Below are 24,220 nucleotides of genomic sequence, written 5' to 3' on the forward strand. Positions count from 1 at the left end.
ATTACTGTAGCTTTGTAGTATAGTCTGAAGTCGGGGAGCCTGATTCCTCCAGCTCCGTTTTTCTTTCTCAAGATTTCTTTGGCTTTCCATACAAATTGAAATTTATTGTTCTGGGTTTGTGAAAATTGCCATTGGTAGTTTGATAGGGATTGCACTGAAAGTTGAGGTAAGTTCCCTCTGTGCCTGCTTCCTGGAGGGTTTTTATTATAAATCGGTGTTGAATTTTGTCGAAAGCTTTTTCTGCATCTGTTGAGATGATCATATGTTTTTTGTCCTTCAGTTTGTTAATATGGTGTATCACATTGATTGATTTGCATATATTGAAGAATCCTTGCATTCCTGGAATAAACCCCATTTGATCATGGTGTATGATCCTTTTAATGTGCTGTTGGATTATGTTTGCTAGTATTTTGTTGAGGATTTTTGCATTTATGTTCATCAGTGATATTGGCCTATAGTTTTCTTTTTTGGTGACATCTTTGTCTGATTTTGCTAGTATTTTGTTGAGGATTTTTGCATTTATGGTCATCAGTCATATTGGCCTATAGTTTTCTTTTTTTGTGACATCTTTGTCTGATTTTGGTATCAGGGTGATTGTGGCCTCGTAGAATTAGTTTGAGAGTGTTCCTGTCTTTGCTATATTTTGGGAGAGTTTGGGAAGGATAGGTGTTAGTGCTTCTCCGAATGTTTGACAGAATTCACCTGGGAAGCCATCTGGTCCTGGGCTTTTGTTTGTTGGAAGATTTAATCAGTTTCAATTTCAGTGCTTGTGATTGGTCTGTTTATATTTTCTATTTCTTCCTGGTTCAGTCTCAGAAGGTTGTGCTTTTCTAAGAATTTGTTCATCTCTTCCAGGTTGTCCATTTTATTGGCATATAGTTGCTTGTAGTGTAATCCCTCATGATTCTTTGTATTTCTGCAGTGTCCGTTGTTACTTCTATACAGCACATGGGATCCTCCCGGACCAGGGCACGAACCCGCATCCCCCACATCAGCAGGCGGACTCTCAACCACTGCGCCACCAGAGAAGCCCTCCTTCATTTCTTTTTATTTATTTCTGATCTGATGTTTATGATTTCTTTCCTTCTGCTAACTTTGGGGGTTTTTTTGTTCTTCTTTTTCTAATTGCTTTAGGTGTAAGGTTAGGTTGTTTATTTGAGGTGTTTCTTGTTTCTTGAAGTAGGATTGTATTGCTATAAACTTCCCTCTTAGAACCACTTTTGCTGCCTCCCATAGGTTTTGGGTCATCGTGTTTTCATTGTCATTTGTTTCTAGGTATTTCTTGATTTCCTCTTTGATTTCAGTTCTGCTAATTTAAATATGTGTTTTCTACTTGTGAGCCACTGTTTTATTTTATTGTCTTTTTGAGGGAAGTTTGGGAGAGAGACAACTTTGAAAACCACTTCTCCATCTGTCATTGTCAATCCATTAAAAAAAAACAACCCTAATTTCTTATTTTAAAGGACACGTCAATATAGAAACAAAAGACTTACTACTTGTAATAATATGTAGAATAATATTTATTTAAAAATGTAATTAGGCAGTTGAATTTGTCTTTTATTCATTTTATGTTTCTTAGTTGCTCAGTGTCTGCCATAGAACAATCACATATACAAACCTGACCTGGTGAAATATGAGTGAGATTGCTTAGCCCGTCTTTCTTGAATTGTTGTTTTGTTTTTAAATTTGATGAATAACAACCTTCAGTTTAAATGGTAATTTGGAGAAAACATTGTGGTATAATAGGTAAAAAAAATTCCTGCTGGTGATATATAGAGGAATTAGAATGAAAAGGAGAAGAGAATAGTTTGTTTTCTAAATTTGCTTATTATATATAAAATGGTGCAGGTTAAATTTTTTTCTAGCTTTTTCTTTATCCTAGCTATGTCTAGCACATTTAACACAGCTAATCAGTGCCAAGCTAATTTGTTCGGCATTTGGTTAGGCCACAAAGATAAATGAAGACTTCACCTTTACTGGGTTCATTGGCTAGTAAGGAAAAGAGTGGGACTCACATAATGTTATTATAAGTGAGAGGGTGCTAATGGCTTCCCTTGTTCGTATTTTAAAAGTTAATACAAATGAGCAACAGAGAAAGGAGACAATGCATTTCTTGATGCTCCACATAACTAGTCACTAAACATAAACATTCAAAGATGATTATTATGAGTTAGAAAGTAGAAAAAATTGTGAATATTTAAAGAAGTTGAAAAATTAACAGAAACTAATAACTAATATATAATACTTATTCTAGCAAAAGTTCCTGGCTCAGATGTTAGTGAGAGAAAGCAAATTGTATTACTTTCTGCCCTTAATGTTTTTATTTTCTGTTAAATCCTGCCTTGTGGTCGTTTTTCTTGTATGTCAACTTACTTGAGATTCATATGCTAGCAATGATAAAAAATGCTTTCTCTTTATTCTAGGAGAGCATATAGATTACTGTGGATATTCTGTTCTTCCTATGGCTGTAGAACAAGATATGTTAATAGCTGTGGAACCTGTGAAAACACACGTTCTCCAGCTGGCCAATACCAATCCCTTGTACCCGTGAGTATTTAGAATTGCTACTTTGTGTAATGGTGTGTGTGTGTGTGTGTGTGTGTGTGTGTGTGTGTGTGTGTGTGTGTGTGTGTGTGTGTGTCTATGTGTGTTTGTATTTGTACCCTAATGAATTCTTTAGGAGATAACAAATTTATAATAAATCACTTAATTTATTGATAATTTGTATCTGACTTCCAAAAGAATCTAAATTTCCCTATTTAATATTTGTTCATTTACTCATTTATTTAAGAAACATTTACTGAAGACTTACTCTGTGTCTGACATTGTTTTAGGTACTGGGTCAAAAAAAAGATGAAAATAACTCTGTCTTTGCCTAGAAGGTATTTATCATCTTTTGAGGTTAACTATCTCTAGCAAAGTCAGGGCTGGGGCCTTTCTTATATTACTAGGGCTCCCTCTAATTCTCTCATCATAGCATCTTAACATGCTGTATTGTCATTATCTGCTTACTTGCCTGTATCCCCCAGTAGATTGTAAGCTCTGTGACTTCAGGTACTGTTGCCTCTCCAATGCTCTACTCTCAGTGTCAAACATAGTATCTGGAACATAATAGATGTATGTTTCTAGTACATATGCTTTATCAAGTTAAGGACATACTTTTTTGTTTTTAATTCTTGGTTTGTTAAGATTTAAAAAAATCATTCATGGGTATTGGATTTTATTAAATGTCTAGTCAGCATTGAAGATCAGTTTAAAAAAATATTACAAATTACACCAATGGATTTTCTTTTTAAAAAATATTTATTTTTTTATACAGCAGGTTCTTAATAGTTATCCGTTTTATACATATTAATGTATACATGTCAATCTCAATCTCCCAATTCATCCCCCCTGCCCCCCCTCCCTCCACTTTCCCTCACCAATGGATTTTCTAATGTTGAACTGTCTTTGCATTCCTGGGATAAGGCCTACTCGCTTATAATATATTATGATGGATTTGATTTGTTAATTATAAAAGAAGATCTTGGCATATAATTGGTACATTATATTTTTGGCTTATTGTTCATTGGACAGTTTGCCAGCAATAATATTCATTCATTCAGCAAGTATTTTATGTGTGTCTATACCAAGTTGTGCAAGGTAATAGAAATTCCTGACTTTTGTATGAAACTTATTGTAAAAGATCTTTTTTTCTATTTTTTTTGCATGAGTGAGAATATATCTTATGTACATTTCAGACCCTTTAAAGAAAACCTTACATTATCTCAAATATAATTTTGTGTCATTTTAAACCTTTAAAACTGGGTCCCATAATTTGTCATATTGATTTACTCAGATTCATTTAACATTCCCACCATGGTGCATGTGGGAATTCCATTTTTTTTCACAAAAGCAGAGCCTGCAACAGACTTGGAAGGAGGTGTTTGGGAAATGATCCCAGGAGCAGTATTAAAAAAGGATGGAGACTGAGTTAGGGAAGCAGAGGTGAATTATCAAGGCAGGTAGCTCCTGCTGTAGGTAAGGGGCTTCATTCCACCTGGACCCCTAGGAAGAATGCAGCATGCCTCCCAGAATTGTCCACATATTGTCTAGCATGCATTGCATAATTTCTTTATTCATCATTGATGGACATTTAGATCATTTCCAGCTTTTGGCTATTATGAATAATTCTGCTGTGAATATTTGTATACAAATCTATGTGTGGACACATGTTTCATTTGGTAAATACCCAGGAGTGGACTGTCGAGTTATCTTTTTAAGAATTTGCCTGTTTTCCAAAGTGGTTGTATAATTTTACATTCCTACCACCAGTGTATGAGAGTTCCAGTTGCTTCACATCTTTGCTAACATGTCTTTTTAAATTATATCCACTCTCATAAATGTGTATTAGCATCACGTTGTGGTTTTTAAGCTATGTTTCTAATTCTGAAGGGGCTGGCACTTTTTAGCTTTTGCTTTGATGTTTTTCATCTAGTTTCCTAAATTTGTGCAAATTCCCTCCTCTACTTTTCCTAGTATACCACCACCCCTGTCCCCTGACTCGTTCCTGGTTTTCTTTTCTTTGTGGTGACTTCCAAGATCTGCTTATCTAGGAACAGAACTCATTTAGTTTTGCTAACATAATCTTTTCTACTTTCCAAATTCTGTGACTTCTTGTTGACCCTAGGCAGTAAATTTTAACTCCTGTGGGTGATACTAAAGTGCTTGTGAGCTGGAGTCAGACTGTGTGTGTCCCTGGAGAGTCACTAAACCTCTCTGAGCCTCCAGGAAAGGCTCCCCTTTCCACCCTAGTGTGCTGACTATAGAAATTGCTGTGTGGTCAGGCCATTCAAGATGGCTGTTCTCTTGCTCTCTGTACATCCACTGCTCCACCAGTCCCTGCTTCACCTGTACCCTAATTATAGAGCTTAATCAGTTACTACCCCTGTGCTTGCCCCCTACCCCAGCTGCTGGTTTCCTTGGTAACTGATGAGCCAGCCTGACCTCAATTCCACCTATAAATGGTAGCCTCCTTCTCCCCAAGTAGCGAAGATTGCTGCCATGTCTTGCCTTCTGTCTGCCGTACACAATGGGGTGTTGCTCCAGGATGTTTTGCTACAGACCTGTAAGATGCCCTATCCAATAAACCATTGATGTCTCTGTCACTGTTTCCAGGCTCTTTTTTCGGTCTCAAGGCTGGGCAACTACAAGGTTTGCAGGCCTGCGGGGTGCAACCCAAAAGATGCCCTCTTGGCCTTGCATCCCACCTCATATTACACACCATCACATGACAGTGGTATGTGATCATGATTTGTGTTCATGCTGTCTCGGCTAGATTACATATGCTTAAAAGATAAGCCCTTTGCCTTTTACCTTTATATTCCTGTGAATGCCTTGCACACTTAAGTGGTCATTCAGTATTTTTCTTAGGACATGATATGTCCATGTTATTAAGATAATGCATGGAAGGCACCTATCACAGTGAGTGTCACATAGTAGATATTTAGTAAACTATATGAAGAGCACTCAGTCAATATGGGGAATGTTACTTATTTCCTCACATTTAAATTGATTCCCCCCCATTTCACATATTTTGTCCTTTGGCTGATTTAGAAGCCTACTATCTTTCATTTTGAAATAACTTTTGACTTTCAAGGAAGTCACAAAAATAGTATAAAGAATTCCCACCTGTCAACTGATGTGTCCTTAGGGCATCATATCAAGGAGGCACTTGATGGATGTTCCTTTAACTGTTGTTAATTTTGATCATTTGGTTGAGTTGTCTGCCAGATTACCATAAAGTTACTATTTTTTTTCCCTTTGCAGTTAGTATCTGGTGGGGAAGTACTTCAAATTTATATAAATATCTTGTTTCTCATCAAATTTTTACTCAGTAGTTTTAGCATCCTTTGATGATTCTTTCCTGAAACAATTACGGAGTTTGCCAAATAATGATTTTTCAATTTACGTCATTTCTTCTATTGGTTGACATTTTGCTCTAAGGAATAGCTTTCCCTTCTTCTTCATTTAGCTATTTATTCATTTGTTATTTTATATCAGTGTAGATTCATGGAATCTTATTTTATTCAATGAATTATGATCCATTAGAATCATTATTTGTTTTGTTTGTTCCTTCTTAAACTGTGCAGATGTAAAATCTGATGGGTGGTAGAAAGTGTGGGGAAAGGAGGCTTTGAGTACTTCTGTTCTAGTAAGAGGTGTGCCAAACAGCAGGCCCAAAGGATAAGCCTTTATGTGGTTTACAGCAACTTAATAGGACCATCATGAAATAAAAAGTGGTGTAGATTATGCTAAAATATATTGGGTCCTCTCCCTTTCAGGAAATAAAAAGGGTCAGTTGAAAGTAGTTTAGTTATTAAGGTCACTACAACTTCTCTTAATTTTTAGCAGCTGGAGATGTTTGCTGTTTTTGTAGACTGTGAAGTTACGAATATGGGAAGTAAATGGAAAATGAAATTTCAGTGTCATTGTCTTGGCACAAGATGGCAGCAGTCAGCCATCGATTCTGTAGCGCAAAGCCTCTAGAATTAACGGTGTCTTTTGCTTTTGCAGGGACTTCAGTACTAGTGCTAATAACATCCAGATTGACAAAACCAAGCCTCTGTGGCACAACTATTTCTTATGTGGATTTAAAGGAATTCAGGTAAATCAGTTTATCAGGCACCTACTAGCAGTTGAGGTTATGATGTGTATTATATCAAGACATTTTATTTACTCTATCATTTTTGTCTCCTTTCAAGGCTAACTGATGTTTCTGTTCTATTTTGCTAAATAATGTATTTCAGGGAATTGGGTAGATGTGACTGTTTCTGGGTGGTGTTCATAGGGGGCTGTAGTGACTGTTCATAAGGCAGGTGCAGGTGCATCTGACAGATACCTTTCTAGTTTTCAAATCTTCGTTCAAATTTTCTTTCGAAAGATATATTCTAGTAATATTATTTACATTTTGTTCTAGGGATGTATAGGTGTATATTGTAATACGATTTAGAGCTGGACAGCCCTGGGTTTGAATCTGGGCTCTACCCTGCTGTGTTGATTTAACTTCTTAAGCCTCAGATTTGTTATCTGTGAAAGGATGTTATTATTATCCCAACAAAGAATTGTTGCAAGGATTACACAGTGCTTGACACATAGTAGGCACTAAATAAATGGAAACTTAGTATTGTTTTCTGATGTATAGTCCTGTACTCTAATTTCTGATGTATAGTCCTGTACTCTAATTATCATTGTTCTGGTCTTAGACTTCCTTCCTTCCTTCCTTTCTTCCTTCCTTCCTACCCACCCCCTCTTCCTTCCTTTCTTTCTCCCAGACACATGGTAACAACTTACAGGAAAAGTTATTGGCAGGTTTTAAATCTTCAAATCATTTGGCTTGTCACATGCATTAGTGAGAATTACAGTATTTGGAAGCATTTGCTTGGCAAATGCAATTTCATATTCCTTATAGCAACATGCCTTTTGTAGCATATGGATAAAGTGACCTAAAGAACAAATGTTGCTTTGTGTTGTAATTGAGAATTTCAGGTCTTACAGCTTTCCTTTTCGATTTGACAACTTATGTGCAAAAGCAGGTCTGTTTAATAAATGTTTGGCAGAGAAGTAATTTAAATGTTAGCCTGTTAAGAATCCTTCAAATTCAAATACTAGAAAGTTCCAGAGGCTAATCTGTTTATATTAAATTGAACATGTTATCCTTTTGGGATAGCACTATTACTGAATTTGGCAAAACCCATTTGCATTTTGAATCTGTTGTACATTTTAATTTAAACATTGCGTGATAAGTCTGTAAGTATGATTCACACTCAAGACACCCTGTGGATCAGTTCATGGTTAAATATATAGCGTTCTCCAAGGATTTTTTTTTTAAACAAGCTGTCGGATGTTCTGTACGAAAGGGCATTGGCAACAGCAGTATTTTAGTTTATAATTTGTTTGTATTTCTGGAAAGGAAATTTTTAGATGGTTTGAAATCAAGAAGAGAAGTACATCCAACCGAATCTCATCTTTTGTGGTGGATGAGTTTTGCCAGCTTAGGGGAAAAAAGACAAAAAAAAATAAAAAGGAAAAAAACAGTCTTTTATTTGCAGAGTTTTGTTGTTACTTTGGCTATTCTAACTAGTTTATTGAAGTTTCTCTGAAGAATAATATGTATGATGAAATGCATAATTATGTAATATAATAGTATTTTTACTTTGGTCTTGAGCCGTTTGAGTAATTTGTAAACATGATGGTACTTTTTCTTGAGGAGGAGATGACCTTGAATTTATTTATTATTATTTTTTTTTTTGCTATACGCGGGCCTCTCACTGTTGTGGCCTCTCCCGTTGTGGAGCACAGGCTCCGGATGCGCAGGCTCAGCGGCCATGGCTCACGGGCCTAGCCGCTCCGCGGCACGTGGGATCCTCCAGACCAGGGCACGAACCCGTGTCCCCTGTGTCGGCAGGCGGACTCCCAACCACTGCGCCACCAGGGAAGCCCTGAATTTATTTTAATTTTTTGAATTTATTTTTAATCCTAAACTACAAAGGATATGATATGATATCATCCTAAGTGTCCTCATCCTAGGTATTCATCTAAGTATCCTAGAGCTTTCCATCTTGAGATCAGAGTCTGATTATTTCTTTGGACTTTCCTATTTGTAGAAATAGAATTTCCCTGCTTTGTTTAGAGTCTGCATTCTCATTTGTGGCTGAATTCTAATTTGGCTGTCTTGAAAGCTACCATATGGCTAATTTGTATCTATAAACCCTAGTAAAAATCTGGATTTCCTCATATAGCTGACTTACATTAAATCACAGTGACAGTATGCTGGCCCGGGTTTCTGACCACAGTGAGAAGTTCTCAACCAGAAATCAGAGACCTGGATCCTACTTCCAGCTCCCTATATGTGAGCTTGAGAAAGTCTCTTAATCTGCTGGTGCCTAGGTTTTTCCATAAGTAAAACAGAACTGAGAAAGTTTGGAAGGTCCTCTGAAGAAAAGTATTCCATAAAATACTCCATAGAAACAAACCACGGCTTAGTGTTAGACTTTTATAATGACAGAGTGTTGGGATGTGCTACACAGAGATTTAACCTGCCTCACTAATAATTGTGTATTTCTTGTCTTGCTACTTGAATTATAATTGTTTAATATTTTTCCATATTTGTTCAAATCAATTAATATTCATGAAAAAGATCATTCAAAGCAATTTTAGGAAATCGATCAGTAGCTTTTTGTTCAACAAAGTAAAAATTAATCTTCAGATTATAGTGCCCTGTGGCCAAGAGCCATTAAATAAAATGTCATGTATGGACTCAGCTAGATTGAATTGCACAAGTTGTTTCTATAAGTAGCATAATAAGTCCATTGATAGACTTTTGCTCTCTGAGGAATGAAAGAACTTTCCGCTACTCCTTGAATCCAACCAAAGTTACTAGTGCTATTTTTCCTTCTATTCTTAGGAACACTTTGGTCTTAGTGACTTGACTGGAATGAATTGCTTGGTAGATGGAAACATCCCACCGAGTTCTGGCCTCTCCAGCTCCAGTGCTTTGGTCTGTTGTGCTGGCTTGGTGACACTCACAGTGCTGGGCATGAACCTATCCAAGGTAACCAATTTGAATGAGTTAGCCTGACAGAACCCTTTCTTTCTAAAGTATTAGCATCCAAATCTCAAAATTAGAACACCTTTCTTTAATTGAAAAACTTTGTCTTACCTGAAAGGACTGCACACATGGGCATGCATTGTAACTTAAGTTCTGCTTGTGATAAACCACAAGGTAGTTGGTACCTTCCAAAGAGTAAGCAAACATGTGAAGAGCTGTATCAAAATGCTCTTAGATTAACTAGGGAGATTGAATGCATGGTTATCTTTTTAGATCACCTCATTAACAAATTAGCTTTAGAGAAAGAAATTCTAGGCTTCATAATTGGGCCTACTTATTTTCACCCAGAACCTGCAGGTAAATACTTGACAAGCAGTGGGTAAAAAGGGTAAAGACTAGGAAATAAAGGAACTGAACAGCATATCTGTTTATGCCAGCAGCTTAGTCACTGAAACAAACTTTTAAAAAATTGTTGCACTGCAAAGAGGAAATACTTATTTAAAGAAGACATAAATCCTACAATAGGTCAGAAAACCTCAACTTTACAAGTTCACATAAATCTCTGACTGCAGTTCAGAGCAGGTGTGCTCAGCTTTAATTAATGTTTTGGAGTTCTGGTTCAAATAAAATATTATCATAGGTCCTTTTTTATCTCATGTACATACACTACCAAGTTTACAGATGGTTTAGGAATATAGATTGGGCTTCAGACAGATCAAGAGAAAGTCAGCCACATGCTTTAGTCTTCAGACTGCTTAAACTTTCACTTTGAAAATTTTCTATGTAAGAGAAAAGAGAAAAATGAAGGAGAAAGCAAAGGCTCAGATAGAATTCTCTTTAGCTGTCATGTGCAACTATTCAGGAATTAGTCCTTTGTAAGCAATGGCTCATTTGGAGGTAGGGTACCTTATTTGTTGTTATTTGTTTTTTGAGAGGAGAGAAAGTAAGGGAAAATAAGTCCTTATGTAAAATCTGCTTCCACTGGCACTGTGTTTAATCCGATGGTTTATTTGTTTATTCATTTGTTCATCATTCAGCCCTTACTTATCTAGTGACAACTTTGTGCCAGCTAATGTTCAAGGCATTGGTGATATAATAGGTATAGTTTTAACCCTCATAGTACTTATGATCTAAAGAGGGGAATAGAGACATGTCAATAGGCAACAGTAAGAGAGTGTGGTAAGTGGATAAGTCGTGTGCTATGGGAGCAGATCTAATCCACATTTAGAGAACATAGGACATCTAAGCTGAGACAGGGATTAATAGATATTAGTCAAGAAATACTGACAGCATGATAACACTGATAACATTGGATAGGCATGTTTCAGGCGGAGGAAATATCATGTGAAAATATCTAGAGTAAGAGTGATCATGGCTTGTTGGAGGAAATATAAGAGGCTTAATTTAGCTGAAGCTAAATTGTAAACCAGTGTTGAGGAATTTGGGCTTTATCTGGATAGCAGTCTGTAAAACCATTGTAGCTTTCAGGAAGAGGATAACACAATCATATCTATATTTTAAAAAGACCACCCTGGCTGTATTATAAAATTTAGATTTGAGGGTAACTGTATTAGCAGTAGAGAGATGCCACTTCTAGGGAAGTGGCAGTGATAATGGGGAGAGAATTAGATGATAGATTTAAGGTACATCTCAGACAGAATCAATAGGACTTGATTGTTGATTGGATGTGGGACAGCAAAGAGTCAAGGATTATACCCAGGTCTCTGGCTTGATATGATTCAGTGGGATAAGGAATATAGATGAAAAAATAGGTTTGAGCGGAAGGCAAAATGTTGAGTATGAGGAATATGTGGGCACACTGATGGAGTTATACTATTTAGTTACAAACAATATCTCTGAAAGCCAGGAGTAATATTTGGACTTGAGGTGGTCCATTTGATAGTCATTAGTATATAAGTTTTTTTTTTTTTTTTGCGGTACACGGGCCTTTCACTGTATGGCCTCTCCTGCCGCGGAGCACAGGCTCCGGACGCACAGGCCCAGCGGCCATGGCTCACAGGTCCAGCCGCTCTGCGGCATGTGGGATCCTCCTGGACCTGGGCACAAACCTGCGTTCCCTGCATCGGCAGGCAGACTCTCAACCACTGCGCCACCAGGGAAGCCCTATAATTGATTTTTGAAGCCATAGGAGTGGAGGAGAACATCTAGTGGAAGAATGTAGGCACAAAGTTAAGGAAGAATAAGACAAGTTCCACAAGCATGAACGTTTGAGGGATGGACAGAGGAAGAGATGTCTACCTGAAGAGACTGAGGAGTAATCAGATAGGAGGAAAACTAGAAAGCATGGACAACAGCAAAGACAAAAGAATATTTCATGAAAGGAGTAGCAGTGGTGTCAAATGCTGCTGAGAGGTTAAGTAAGATGAGGATAAGAAATATCCATTGATTTCAGCATCAAAGAAGTTGAAGAAAACTTTGGCAAAAGCAGTTTAAAATAGGAACGGACTGAAGGGTTTATGAGAGGTGAGAAAGTAGAAAATTTCAGTGATACAAAAAGTCTAGATATGCCTGGAAAAAGAGATAATCTGGTGTTTGTGGTTGGAGCTGAGGTCAAGGAATTCATTTCTTTTTAAAGGGAGGATTGGTGAGATTTATTTTTTGCATTTTTCTGGCTTTCTGATGGTAGAATATTTAAGGGAAAAGAAGAAAAGATAAAGAAACATTGAACCTTTGGAATTAATTCTGGCTGTCTCTGTGTTTCAAAGTCAAAAATAGCAAATGTATTGGATATAAAAACAGACACATAGATCAATGGAACAGAATAGAAAGCCCAGAAGAAAACCCATGCATATACAGTCAATTAATTTACAACAGAGGAGCCAAGAATACATAATGGGTAAAGGACAGTCTCTTCAGTAAATGGTGTTGGAAAAACTGGATGTCACATGCAGAAGAACAAAACTGGACCACTGTCCTATACCATACACAAAATTTAACTCAAAATGCATTAAAGAGGTGAATGTAAGACCTGAAACCATAACCAGAAGAAAACGTAGGTGGTAATCTCCGTGACATTGGTCTTGGTGGTGATTTTTTTGGATTTGACAGCAAAAGCAAAGGCAATAAAAGAAACAAGACAAAACAAAAACAAACAAACAAAAAACAAATAGAATGACATCAAACTTAAAAGCTTCTGCACAGCAAAGGAAACCATCAACAAAATGGAAAGGGAAGCTACTGAATGGAGAAAATATTTGTAAATAATATATCTGATGAGGGGTCAATATCCAAAATATATAAAGAACACATACAACTAAATAGCAAAAAACCCAAATAATCCAATTAACAAATGGGCAGAGGATCTGAATAGATAGTTTCCCCAAGAAGACATACAGATGACCAAAAGGCACATGAAAAGATACTCAACCTCACTAACCATCAGGGAAATGCAAATCAAAACCACAGTGCAGTATCAGCTCTTATCTGTTAGAAAGGCTATGATAAAAAGGATAAGAAATAGTAAGTGTTGGTGAGGATGTGGAGAAAAGGGAACCCTTACACACTGTTGGTGGGAATGTAAATTTGTATACAGCCACTGTGAAAACAGTATGGAGGTTCCTCAAAAAAATTAAAAATAGAACTGTCATATGGTCCAGCAATTCCAATTCTGGGCATTGTATTTATTTGAAGAAAACAAAAACACTGACTCAAAAAGATACATGCATCTCCATGTACACTGCAACCTTTTGTACAACAACCAAGATAGGGAAATGGCCAATGAGCATTGATGGATGAATGGGTATAGATGATGTGGTGTATATATATACAACGGAATATTATTTAGCCATAAAAAGAATGAAATCTTGCCATTTGTGACAACATGGATGGGACTTGAGGGCATTATGCTAAGTGAAACAAGCCAGACAGAGAAAGACAAATACTATATGATTTCACTTTTATGTGGTATCTAAATAAAAATAAATAAACCAAGCTCATAGATACAGAGAACAGATTAGTGGTTGCCAGAGGTGTAGGATGAGGGGTGGGCGAAATGGGTGAAGGGAGTCAAAAGGTACAAACTTCCAGTTATGAAATAAATAAGTTATGGGGATGTAATGTATAGCATGGTGACTATAGTTAATAGTACTATATTACATATTTGAAAGTTTCTAAGAGAGTAAAACTTAAAAGTTCTCATCACAAGAAAAAAAATTGTATAACCATGTATGGTGATGGATATTAACCAAACTTGTGGTGATTTCATTTCATAATATACACAAATATTGAATCATTATGTCATACACCTAAAACTAATATAATATATGCCAATTATACCTCAATTTTTTAGAAATTATAAAAACAAAAACAAATGTACTTTACCCGAACTATCTGACTCCATTGCCTAAAGGGAACAATATGTATATCCTAGTTTTCCATGCTAGTCTAAGTTGTACTGACAATTCTTATATTTTCTAGGGGCTGAGCATAATTGTTTGGAGAGTTTCTTTGCTGTAGTAAGATGGAATCTTGACTGAAAGGAAGCCCCTAATTTGTCCAAAGTCTTTAGTTAAGTGCCAACTGTATACTTGACTCATAAAAATCGTAGAACACGAGACTCAAGGGACTTTAGAGATGAGCTAGTTCAAAATCTTTTTTTTTTTTTTGCTGATGTACAGTATCAGTCAGTGTCTCCATAGGAAACAAATGGCACACAGGGTATAACTGAAAGGAGTTTTAATAGATTATTTACAGAGCTGTGGCCAGGATCAAGAGAACCAACTAGGAAGAGTTCTCTTTCTAAGCCAGAAGCCATTATACTTCAGGAGCTGCGGCTATAGAGTAATGTTGCCAGAAATGCATCGAGGTAGGGAGAGTGAGATGGGTGGGAATGGCAGTGAATGGTGATGGGCTAGGGGAGTAGTTCACAGAAGTCAGTCTCCTGGGGTACAGAGAAGTGTGAGAATGGAGGGACAGGAAGGCAAGCAGAGAATAGCCCACCAATGTCCTGCGAGACATTGGTAACTAATGCCCTTCCAAATGATAAATAATCCCCTCCCAATTATATGTAAATTCAGTACCCGATTCAACTGCAGACAACAATTACTGCAAATGGGATATGATAAATAGATGTGGATCTTGTTAATTTACTAGTAAACTAAATGTTGCATGACTGAAACCAGTAAAATAAGATGACTAGTTACCCAGAAAGTCTGGAAGACAAATTATGAATCAAGATGTAACTGACAGAAGAGCATGATGTAATAAAAGACCTGTGAAATAGAAAAGCTAGAGACTCCTGGTTTCAAAATGACAGAATAAAGACATATCTTCTCTTTCTTTACCTCTCATTCATTGTTCTTTTCCCAAAAAATCATCCCCAAACAATAGGGAAAACAAAAAAAGAAGCTCCATCTTTGATAAATCAAGGAGACATAAATAACCCTAAACCACACGATACAAAGACGGAAAATATGATGTAAAAGAGTATGATGTGAAATAGAAAAGCTAGAGACTCCTGGTTTCAAAATGACAGAATAAAGACATATCTTCTCTTTCTTTACCTCTCATTCATTGTTCTTTTCCCAAAATATCATCCCCAAACAATAGGGAAAACAAAAAAAGAAGCTCCATCTTTGATAAATCAAGGAGACATAAATAACCCTAAACCACACGATACAAAGACGGAAAGTGGGTGGAAGGATGGTGCATGACTTCGCACAGTAGAAAGATCAGAGCCAAGTGCCTGTGGAGGGAGGTGCAGATGGAAAGCAAGCTGACTCACAGCTCTCTGGAAAAGCTTAGGAATTAGAGGCACTGGGTATCATAGGAAGCAGGGTGACATGGGGGGTGGGGATTTATTTGAAAGTCTTTATGAGGAGCAGTTAGACCCTCAGAGTCCACTCTTACCTGGCTAAATACAGAGATCTTTCCCCCCATCTTTGCAAGAGTCTCTGGAGAAAGAAAGATTATCTGGACTTGGGGACACTGAGCACTGAGAAAGGCAGGACCAGAATAGAATTGAAAACTGGGGGATTAAAGGGTATTCTGCATCTGAACAGTGCAACTCCCTTCCTCTGGTCAGCTCTAGCATACTGGCAGCCTCACCACTGCACACCCCACCAGGAATATTGGAAGATCCTTCTCAGAGGAAATTGAACCATCCTAGAGAAAAGACCTATAGATACTGATGTTTGGTGACCCCCTTCCACAAAAATTCTCCAGCTACCCTATGACCATATCAGAAGCCCATTTACAAAGCTTTTAATCAGCTTTTTAGTGACTCACTCTTAAAGATGATAGGGCATCAAAAGATAGTTGGACTTTGGAAGAAAGCCTCCAACATGAAGTAAACAAAGAGAAAAGGAACTCAGAGGAAACAGACAATGGTGAGAGCAGAAAAATCCTTCAAAGAAGTCATGGTGTCCTCAGAGAGATAAAAGGAAATGTTGCAAAAGAATGTTGCTTTAAAAAAAGGAACAAACAGTAAGAAAGAACTTTTGGATATTAAAAAATGATAGCTTAAATAAAAAGTTCAGTAAAAAGATAGGAAGAATTCTGATAAAGTAGAAAAAAAGAGATGGACAGTAAGAGAGAGAAAGGTAGGAAAACTTATAGATAAATTCCAGAAATACAAGGAGAAACAGAGTAAACGGTCATTAGAATAATAATAGCATTATTATTATATTAATTATATAATAATAATATTATTATTGTTATTATTTTTGCCTCGGCCTGTGGGATCTTAGTTCCCTGACCAGGGATTGAACCGAGACCATGGCAGTGAAAGCACCAAGTCCTAACTACTGGACAGCCAGGGAATTCCCAGAAAATTATTTTTTAGAATAACATTTTGCCAAAATGAAAACATGTATTCTCAGTTTGAAAGGTGCTCATTGGGTATTCAGCATAATAATGAAAGAAAAACAAACCAAATTATACCTCAGTTAAAAATTTTTTTTAATTTAAAAAAAGGAGGGCTTTGGTGGCACAGTGGTTGAGAGTCCGCCTGCTGATGCAGGGGATGCGGGTTCGTGCCCCGGTCCGGGAAGATCCCACATGCCGCAGAGCGGCTAGGCCCGTGAGCCATGGCTGCTGAGCATGCACGTCCGGAGCCTGTGCTCCAATTTAATTTAAAAAAAGAAAAAAAACAACCCAAAGTACATCGTCTGGGAATTTTGTAACTTGAATATTAGTAGAAAACACTAAAAGCTGATTGAGAGAGCACGAGAAAAGAAGGGAGAGATCACAATCAAAGGAACAGGAATGAAAATTACTTTATTAAAAATAGCTTTGGAAGATAGAAGGCAACAAAGTAATGTCTTCAAAATATGAATGAATTTTAGCTTAGAATAAATGAATTGATCAAGTTTAAGGATAGAATAAAATAATCTCAAACATGCAAAATCTAAAAGTCTACAGCATGTAATCCACCAAAACTAGGGAGTAAACCAAGAAAGAAGATGACATGGGAACTTGGAGATGGGAAATCTAATACAGCAGAGAGCAGTTGGGTATTTATAGAACACTGGTGATGAGAAATTGCAACATAACATCCGTGATACCCAGAAGCTTAGAAAACACTGTGCAGATTAGAACCCGAAGAGGGAGGGAAAAAATGGAATTGATAAATCTTATCAGGAAAATAAAGAATTGATAAATCTGACACGTTTGAATGTGTTGAATATGGATTTAACCAAACTTTTTCAGCATAAATTTGTGGAGCAAGGTTGGGTGAAAGGTGAGTGTAAGACAGTTAAAATTCTCATTTACCATAATAAGAAGGCAGTAGGTGAAATTTAACATGGAATACCTAGGAGATAGTATTTCACTCAGATTATTTGATAATTTAAAGCAAGAGCTAGTTGAAAGTGTTTGACTCTTGGCACACTGCATTGGGGATGAGGGTGAGAGCTAGGGATTGCTTTTGTTGATGTCAGCCTTTTAGCTCCTTTGATCTTTTAGATTATGTGCATATATTCTTTTGGTAAATATTAAGAAAAGGATAGAGAGAAGGAGTGAATGAAATGAAAGGTAAGAGGGGCAGTGGATGACCCGAATGACTGCCTTTGGGGGAACTGGAAGATGAAGATATGAGAAGAGATTCAATGAGTCAAAGTTAGAGATTGAGAACAGATGAGCTGCTGGACTTTGACCAAATCAGAAAGGCCTGGGGAGAGGCTTGTTGATGGGTTTTGGGTGAATCTAAGAATCCAAGAAAATACAGGCATCTTTCACTTAACAGCAGGAATCCATTCCAAAAATTAGATGTTCTGCACAAAATCATTAAGTGGAGGCCTATTTCTTATTATTTTAAATAGGAAAAATTATAATGCATTGCTCTTCAACTCAGAACCTCTAATGTCCTACAGTCTTACAAAAACACAGTAAAAGGTTCCACTAAATAAGTAACTTAGAAATACAATGAAAAATACTTAAAACAGTTTTCTTGAACATCAAACAATTAATATGGTTGTTAACAAGTTTGCATAGTAGTGCACTGTGTCTTCTCTGTGGACACCTGGTATCCCAGTATCGCACACACTATTTTATTACCAATGTTGTATGGTCAGGCCACTCAAGGTGGCTGTTCTCTTGTTCTCTGTACGTCCCCTGCCCGACCAGTCCCTGCTTCACCTAAACCCACGTGACTGACCTTCCTGCACATGACTGACCTTCCTACATACATGCCTCACGCCCCAGCTGATGATTGTTGTTATCAAAGGAATGGTGAGGGGCTTGCCCTTCTACTGGTTTCCCTGGTGACTAATGAGCCCACCTGACATCAATTTCCCTATAACTTGTATTCTCCCCTTACGCTCCCCCACCCCCTGCCCCGCCCCGCTCCCTGAACGAAGACTGCTGCCACCATCCCCTGCACACGGTAGGGTGTCGCTCCAGGACCCTGCTTCGGACTTGTAAGCTCCCCCATCCATTAAACCATTGATGTCTCTGTTGTTGACCCTGGGCTCTTTCTTCAGTCTTGAATCTGGGCAAGCACAGGCCTTGTAGGCCTGTGGGGTGCAGCCCAACAGTTGTATTTAGGTTTGGGGATATAAGTATATTTTTTTCTTAAATAAACACCTTTCAAAAAGTATTGTACTGAGAGAGATATAAAGTCTATGCAGTCTGAGTATCAAAATCCAAGAGATGTTCTATCAGCAAAATGTTAGTTGGGGAGGCATTCTGTAAGGTGTGTCCCTACTTCACTAGTTCAGGATTCAGGTTGCTGTAGACTTATGTCTTGTTTCTCTGTGTTCTTGGAGTTGTCCTCGGAGGCCAAGAAGAAAGGACCAAATTCCTCTTACAGATCTTAGAGACAGCTGGCTGGCTTGGGAAACAGGTTGCAACTCTAAAGGCTAGGCTTGGATAGGAAAGTGTGTTTGGTTGGCTTCTACCCACAAAATCTTCCCTCTGCTGGGATCTTGGAAGCAGCCATTCAGTGACATTTATTGAACACCTACCACATGCCGGGTATTGTTCTAGGCACCAACTGTGAATAAAATCTGCGAAGCCCCTGCTTTCAAGCCCCTGCTTTCATGCCGTGGAGCCGCTGGGCCCGTGAGCCATGGCCGCTGAGCCTGCGCATCCGGAGCCTGTGCTCCGCAACGGGAGAGGCCACAACAGTGAGAGGCCCGCGTACTGCAAAAAAAAAAAAAAAAAGATATCTGCTAGAGCTAGGAAGAAAAACAGGCTGTGGAAAGGGGAAACTGCTGTTTTAGATAGGGAGGTAGGAGAAATCTTCTCTAAGGAGGAGACGTTTGGAGAGAGACCTGAGGGAGTGAGCAGAGAAGGGAGGCAGAAGGAACAGTAAATGCCAGAGACCTAAGGTGAAAGGCTGCTTGTCACGTTCCAGGAATAGCAGAGGCCTGTGAGGATGGGATGTGGTGAGGTGGGGAGAGGGCAGGGTGGTGGAAGGTGAGCTGAGAGTGGTGGTTAGAGGCCACATTGTGCAGAGTCTTCTTTGGATTTCATTCCAAGCCTAACAAAGCCTTTGGAGGGGTCTGAGCTGAGGATAGCAAGATAGGATTCACATTGATTTCAGTTCTTTCAGCTGGGACTGCCACGCTACGTTATCCTGGCAAGGGAGGAAACAAATTTTTAAAAAAGAAAAAGAAAAGAAGAGGAATGGTCAGTGCCATTATGGAACATAAATACACATAGTGGAATACTAACGGAAGACTTAATAACTAAGTATCTATCTCATCCCAGGTGTGAAATATTTTATACGTAAATGGGAAATAGGGTTGTAAGAGTGGCTCCTTGGTAAAGTTAAACGGGGAAGATTTTAAGTAAGTGGTGAGTTCTAAAAAAATTTTAAAGGAAAGGAAGGCTGTGTCTTGACACAAAGTACTGGGAGGGGCCCAAGGGCATTTCAGGCAGAGTGAACCCATAAGTGCATTATAACAGTTCTCTGAGCCAGACTTATAAATATGTGTCAGTTGAGGCCTAGAAATTCTTATGCAGTCTCATGAAATTCCTTTTAAAAAGTTATTTGACTACAGGGATGTTTCTAGTTGCTTAAGTCCCTGAACAGATTCAGTTAACTTAATTTCAGGGGCAAATTAATTGTGTAGACATGGGTTGATACTATTTTCAGAGGAGGGTTTTTGAAGTTTGAAATCCATACTGTGCAAGGGACCATTGAGGTTCAGAAGCAGAGTAACTGGAATGTCCGAAGTTCTGTGCCAAATATGTCCAAGTTTTTATTTTATAAGTTTATAAGGCCTGTTTCCTTGAGAAAGTTTAAAGATAATTTTTCTTTGCATATAGCTACATTTGAGTTAAATATTTCTTGGCCTTCAGAAAGAGACCTTGTGCTTAAAAAGTAAAGGCATTGTCTACATTACAAAATGAAAAGACTCACAATTATACAAAGGTTTAAACTACGATTTAAAGATTTTAATGGCACTTTGCTACACAGTATAAGAAAAATCAGAAAACAATTTGCACTGTCACTAATTATTATGTTTAGAAGTCCATGCAAAGACATTGTTTCAGTTTGGTTAGAATAACAAAAACCTCATCCATATAATGGTTAAGAAAAATAGTAGTTTAAAACATTCCAGCCAGATGTTGACTGCTAATGAACTGCAGCAGCCTGGCCTCTGAGAAGATGGTAAATCCAGAGTACAATCTTCGAAAAGAATCTCTTAATTAAGTGTTGAACATGGACTGAAGCCATGTCCTCACTGGTACAAAAACCAGGAGGGCTTAGAGTGAGTACTGGGTGGCCTGTGTTTAAAAATGTTTGAAATTTTAAGTTACTGTTGTTAATTAGTGGATATAAAACCATTCACATGGTATTATCAATAAAAAAGAACCAAGTTTCTTTCAGTTATGTGGGATGGTGTTTGTATCTCTGGTTGTATTCTTTTTTAGGAGTAGGATTGGAAATGGAATCTTTCATTTAATGATTTTGAGTGATTTGGCTTCACTTGGATGATGTGACTGAGCTATTTGATTGCAGATTAGAAGCCTTGCTTCACTGAGGTTGTTTAGGTCACCTCTGTTTTTCTTCCATTTCCTTTCTTAGGCTAAATGCATGTTTACCTTTAGCATAAACGAAGGCAAACAAGACTAATTAGGGAGAAGCAGTTTGGAGGAATATGGGTCACTGTTTCCAGAGTGGTTTCAAATGAAACCATTATTGCTGAAAATTCATATGCATGCCTGGTTGTGTTATGAAATTTTGTTGTGATTCTTAGATTCTTATCATTATTAGGTCACCGTGTTTTGATGCCTCCACGCTTTGACTTGCACACTGCACTCACAGCAGTGAGTTAAACATTATTCAGTATTTTAAGAATTAACCGGACCAATGCAGGTGTATTAATACACCACGTATGTGCATAGCCCTTACCTTCTACCTTTATTATATGCAGTTAAAAGATAAACAATAAAAATACAAGGGTAAATAATCCCCCCAATTCAGAGGGGTTTGTCATCTATTTCCATGCATTTATGTTTCATATAGATGATAGTAGCCAATTGATCAACATTTAACCCTAGGCTGACCCCCAGACTAATATTTGATAGAGTAAGCAGGACAATGAAAAGCTCTCTAGACCTTGTCCCCCTTTGTGACCAATTTGCTCTGTAACTTGGATGAACACCCCCATGCCTCAATTTCTGTTTCTAAAATGAGAGTAAGAGCAGCTGTTTCTTTAAATTCACAGGGGTGAATCAGTTATATTTGCCGAATACTTCCAGTTCTCTGACCTTCCTGATAGAATATTTTGGAAAAGTTTAGGGGAAGAGTTTAGCAAGAAAATAGGTAAGGTAGGAAAATAAATTAGTCGTCAGGGAGGAGTTTGTAACTGCATGGAGTTTTTTTAAGTGTATTGGTGGTCATGGGAACCACCATGTAAGGAGACAAGCTGTATCTGTAGATACAAACGGTATCTATTATAGACAAACGCAAAGTAACTCAAGGGAAAAGGTTAACTAACGAAGACTATTTGAGACATGTTCTGAAGACACAAAGATTTTGAGGTTGCTACAGAAAAATATGGACTTAAAATTGTGCTAGAATTTGTGTGAGAGTAATGCCCCCCCTTTTCATTAAGTACCTAGATGTCTTATATACATCATCTCTAACCTTACTTTGTAAAGCAAGTTTTATTATTTCAGTTTTGCAGAGGAAAATATTGAGGCTCAGAGAATTTATATAATGTGACTGAAGACAAATTGCTTGTGAATGGAGTTATCTGGATTCCAGCTCAGGTAGATTTGATTCAAAGTAGATGCATTTTCCACTCAGCCATGCTGTTACCTATGGTGTAATGTAATCAGTATTGCAGACATAGGGAGCACACTGGAGACGGGTCCAGCCCTAACATTCTGTGATCTTTCTGGTGTCCTAAAATAGATGGAAGTGAATTATAATTTTTCATGTTTATGCCTAATAGTGTGAATTGAATGTTTTTCTATAGGTTGACAGATTTTATACTCTTTGGCAAGATAATGATTATTTTCTCAAATCCTGCTATATCCAAAGTGAAGGGTTGGATGCTTAGGATACAGAAAACCCTAGGTATAGTCCTTAGATTTAATTCGTTTACAATTTAGTTGGGGATATTGGATTAACATAAAAATAGGAACATCACACAAAAGTAGCACATACAAATTCTCCCAAAAAATATGAAAAGAGAGAACATTTCCCAACTTCTTTTATAAGGCCAATATAACCTTGAGATCAAAGCAAATGTGTTACCTTGATACCAAATCTGACAAGGACATTACAAGAAAAGGAAAGTACAGGTCAATCTTTCCCATGAACTTAGATGCAAACAATTCTAAACAATATTATTAGCAAACTTAATCCAGTAATATAATTGGATAATATATCATGGCCAAGTTGAGTTTATTCCAAGAATTTCAAGTTTGATTTATTAACTGAAATTGATGTAATTTACCATGTGACAGAATAGAATGTGGTAATCTTGATAAAGGAAAGCATTTGATAAAATTTAACATTTGTTCATGATTAAAAAAAACCTTCAGCAAATTAGAAATAGAATTCAGTATGGTGGCTACCTTTGGGAATTAGGGAAGAGAAATGGTTAGGTGGGGACATGAAGGGACTCTCTAGAGTGCTGGCAATACTTCTTTCTTGACCTTTCTGGCTGTTATATGGGCATTCTCTTTGTGACAGATTATTGAGCTTTATTTTATGCTTTTATGTACTTTTATGTACTTTTCTCTGTGTCTTATATACTTTAAAAAAAAGTAAGACTTCCTTCAATCTCAGAACCAGCCACTGTTAAAGATTTTTTTATGAATCTTCCAGAAATACTCTATCCACTGTAATCTATACATATGTTTTCCCTTTTGGTGATACACATAGGAACATTTTATGTGTGTAAATACAGGGAAAAATATATATATATTTCCTTTTACTTAAAAATATAAATTGAGAATTATTCCATATCAGCACACATACATAATCTTTTTAATGTAGATTCTTTTTAATGGCTTTCTTGTTTAATATTATATGGTTATACCATAATTCATTTGGCCTTATAATTGGACACATTTTAATACTTAATAATATTTCTTTACAAGGATATACTATAATTTATTTAACTAGACTTTTATGATGGAAATTTAGGTTGTTTCCAATTTTCCACTATTATAAAAAAGCTCTGATGCATATTCATGCACACAATTTTTTTTCACACTTGATCAGTTCTTTCGTTAGCATAAATCCTAGGACATAGAATTATTGGGTTAAAGACATTCTCATTTTAATAATAAATGAACTTTATTTTTTAGAGCAGTTTTGGCTTCACAGCAAAATTGACTAGAAGGTACAGAGATTTTCCGTATACCCCTTGCCTCCACACATGCATAGCCTCTCTCATTATCAACGTCCTCCACCAGAGGTACATTAGTTACAACTGATGAACCTACATTGACACATTATAATCCCCTTTTATATTATGGTTCACTCTTGATGTTGTACAGTCTATGGGTTTGGACAAATTTATATAATGACATGTATCTACCATCATACAGAGTAGTTTCATAGCCCTAAAAATCCTCTATGTTCTGCCTGTTCCTCCCTCTCTCCTCCCTAATTCCTGGTGACAATTGATCTTTTTTACTGTCTCCATAGTTTTGTCCTTTCCAGAATGTCATATGGTTACAATCATAGAGTATGTAACCTTT

General features: G+C 37.2%; 1 protein-coding gene across 7 annotated transcripts in view; it reads left to right on the forward strand.

The window, feature by feature from the left end:
- The window catches only part of GALK2 (galactokinase 2), a 135,529-nt gene that overhangs the window by 28,749 nt on the left and 82,560 nt on the right, over positions 1-24,220 (forward strand). For all 7 annotated transcript variants that reach the window (XM_024748916.1, XM_024748925.1, XM_024748934.1 and 4 more), the window contains 3 exons: positions 2,424-2,547; positions 6,556-6,646; positions 9,446-9,592. In XM_024748916.1, the coding sequence (XP_024604684.1) occupies positions 2,424-2,547; positions 6,556-6,646; positions 9,446-9,592 (362 nt within the window). The remainder of the gene's footprint in view (positions 1-2,423; positions 2,548-6,555; positions 6,647-9,445; positions 9,593-24,220) is intronic.

Source organism: Neophocaena asiaeorientalis, unplaced genomic scaffold, assembly GCF_003031525.2.
Source record: "Neophocaena asiaeorientalis asiaeorientalis breed wild unplaced genomic scaffold, Neophocaena_asiaeorientalis_V1.1 scaffold298, whole genome shotgun sequence".
NCBI lineage: Eukaryota > Metazoa > Chordata > Mammalia > Artiodactyla > Phocoenidae > Neophocaena > Neophocaena asiaeorientalis.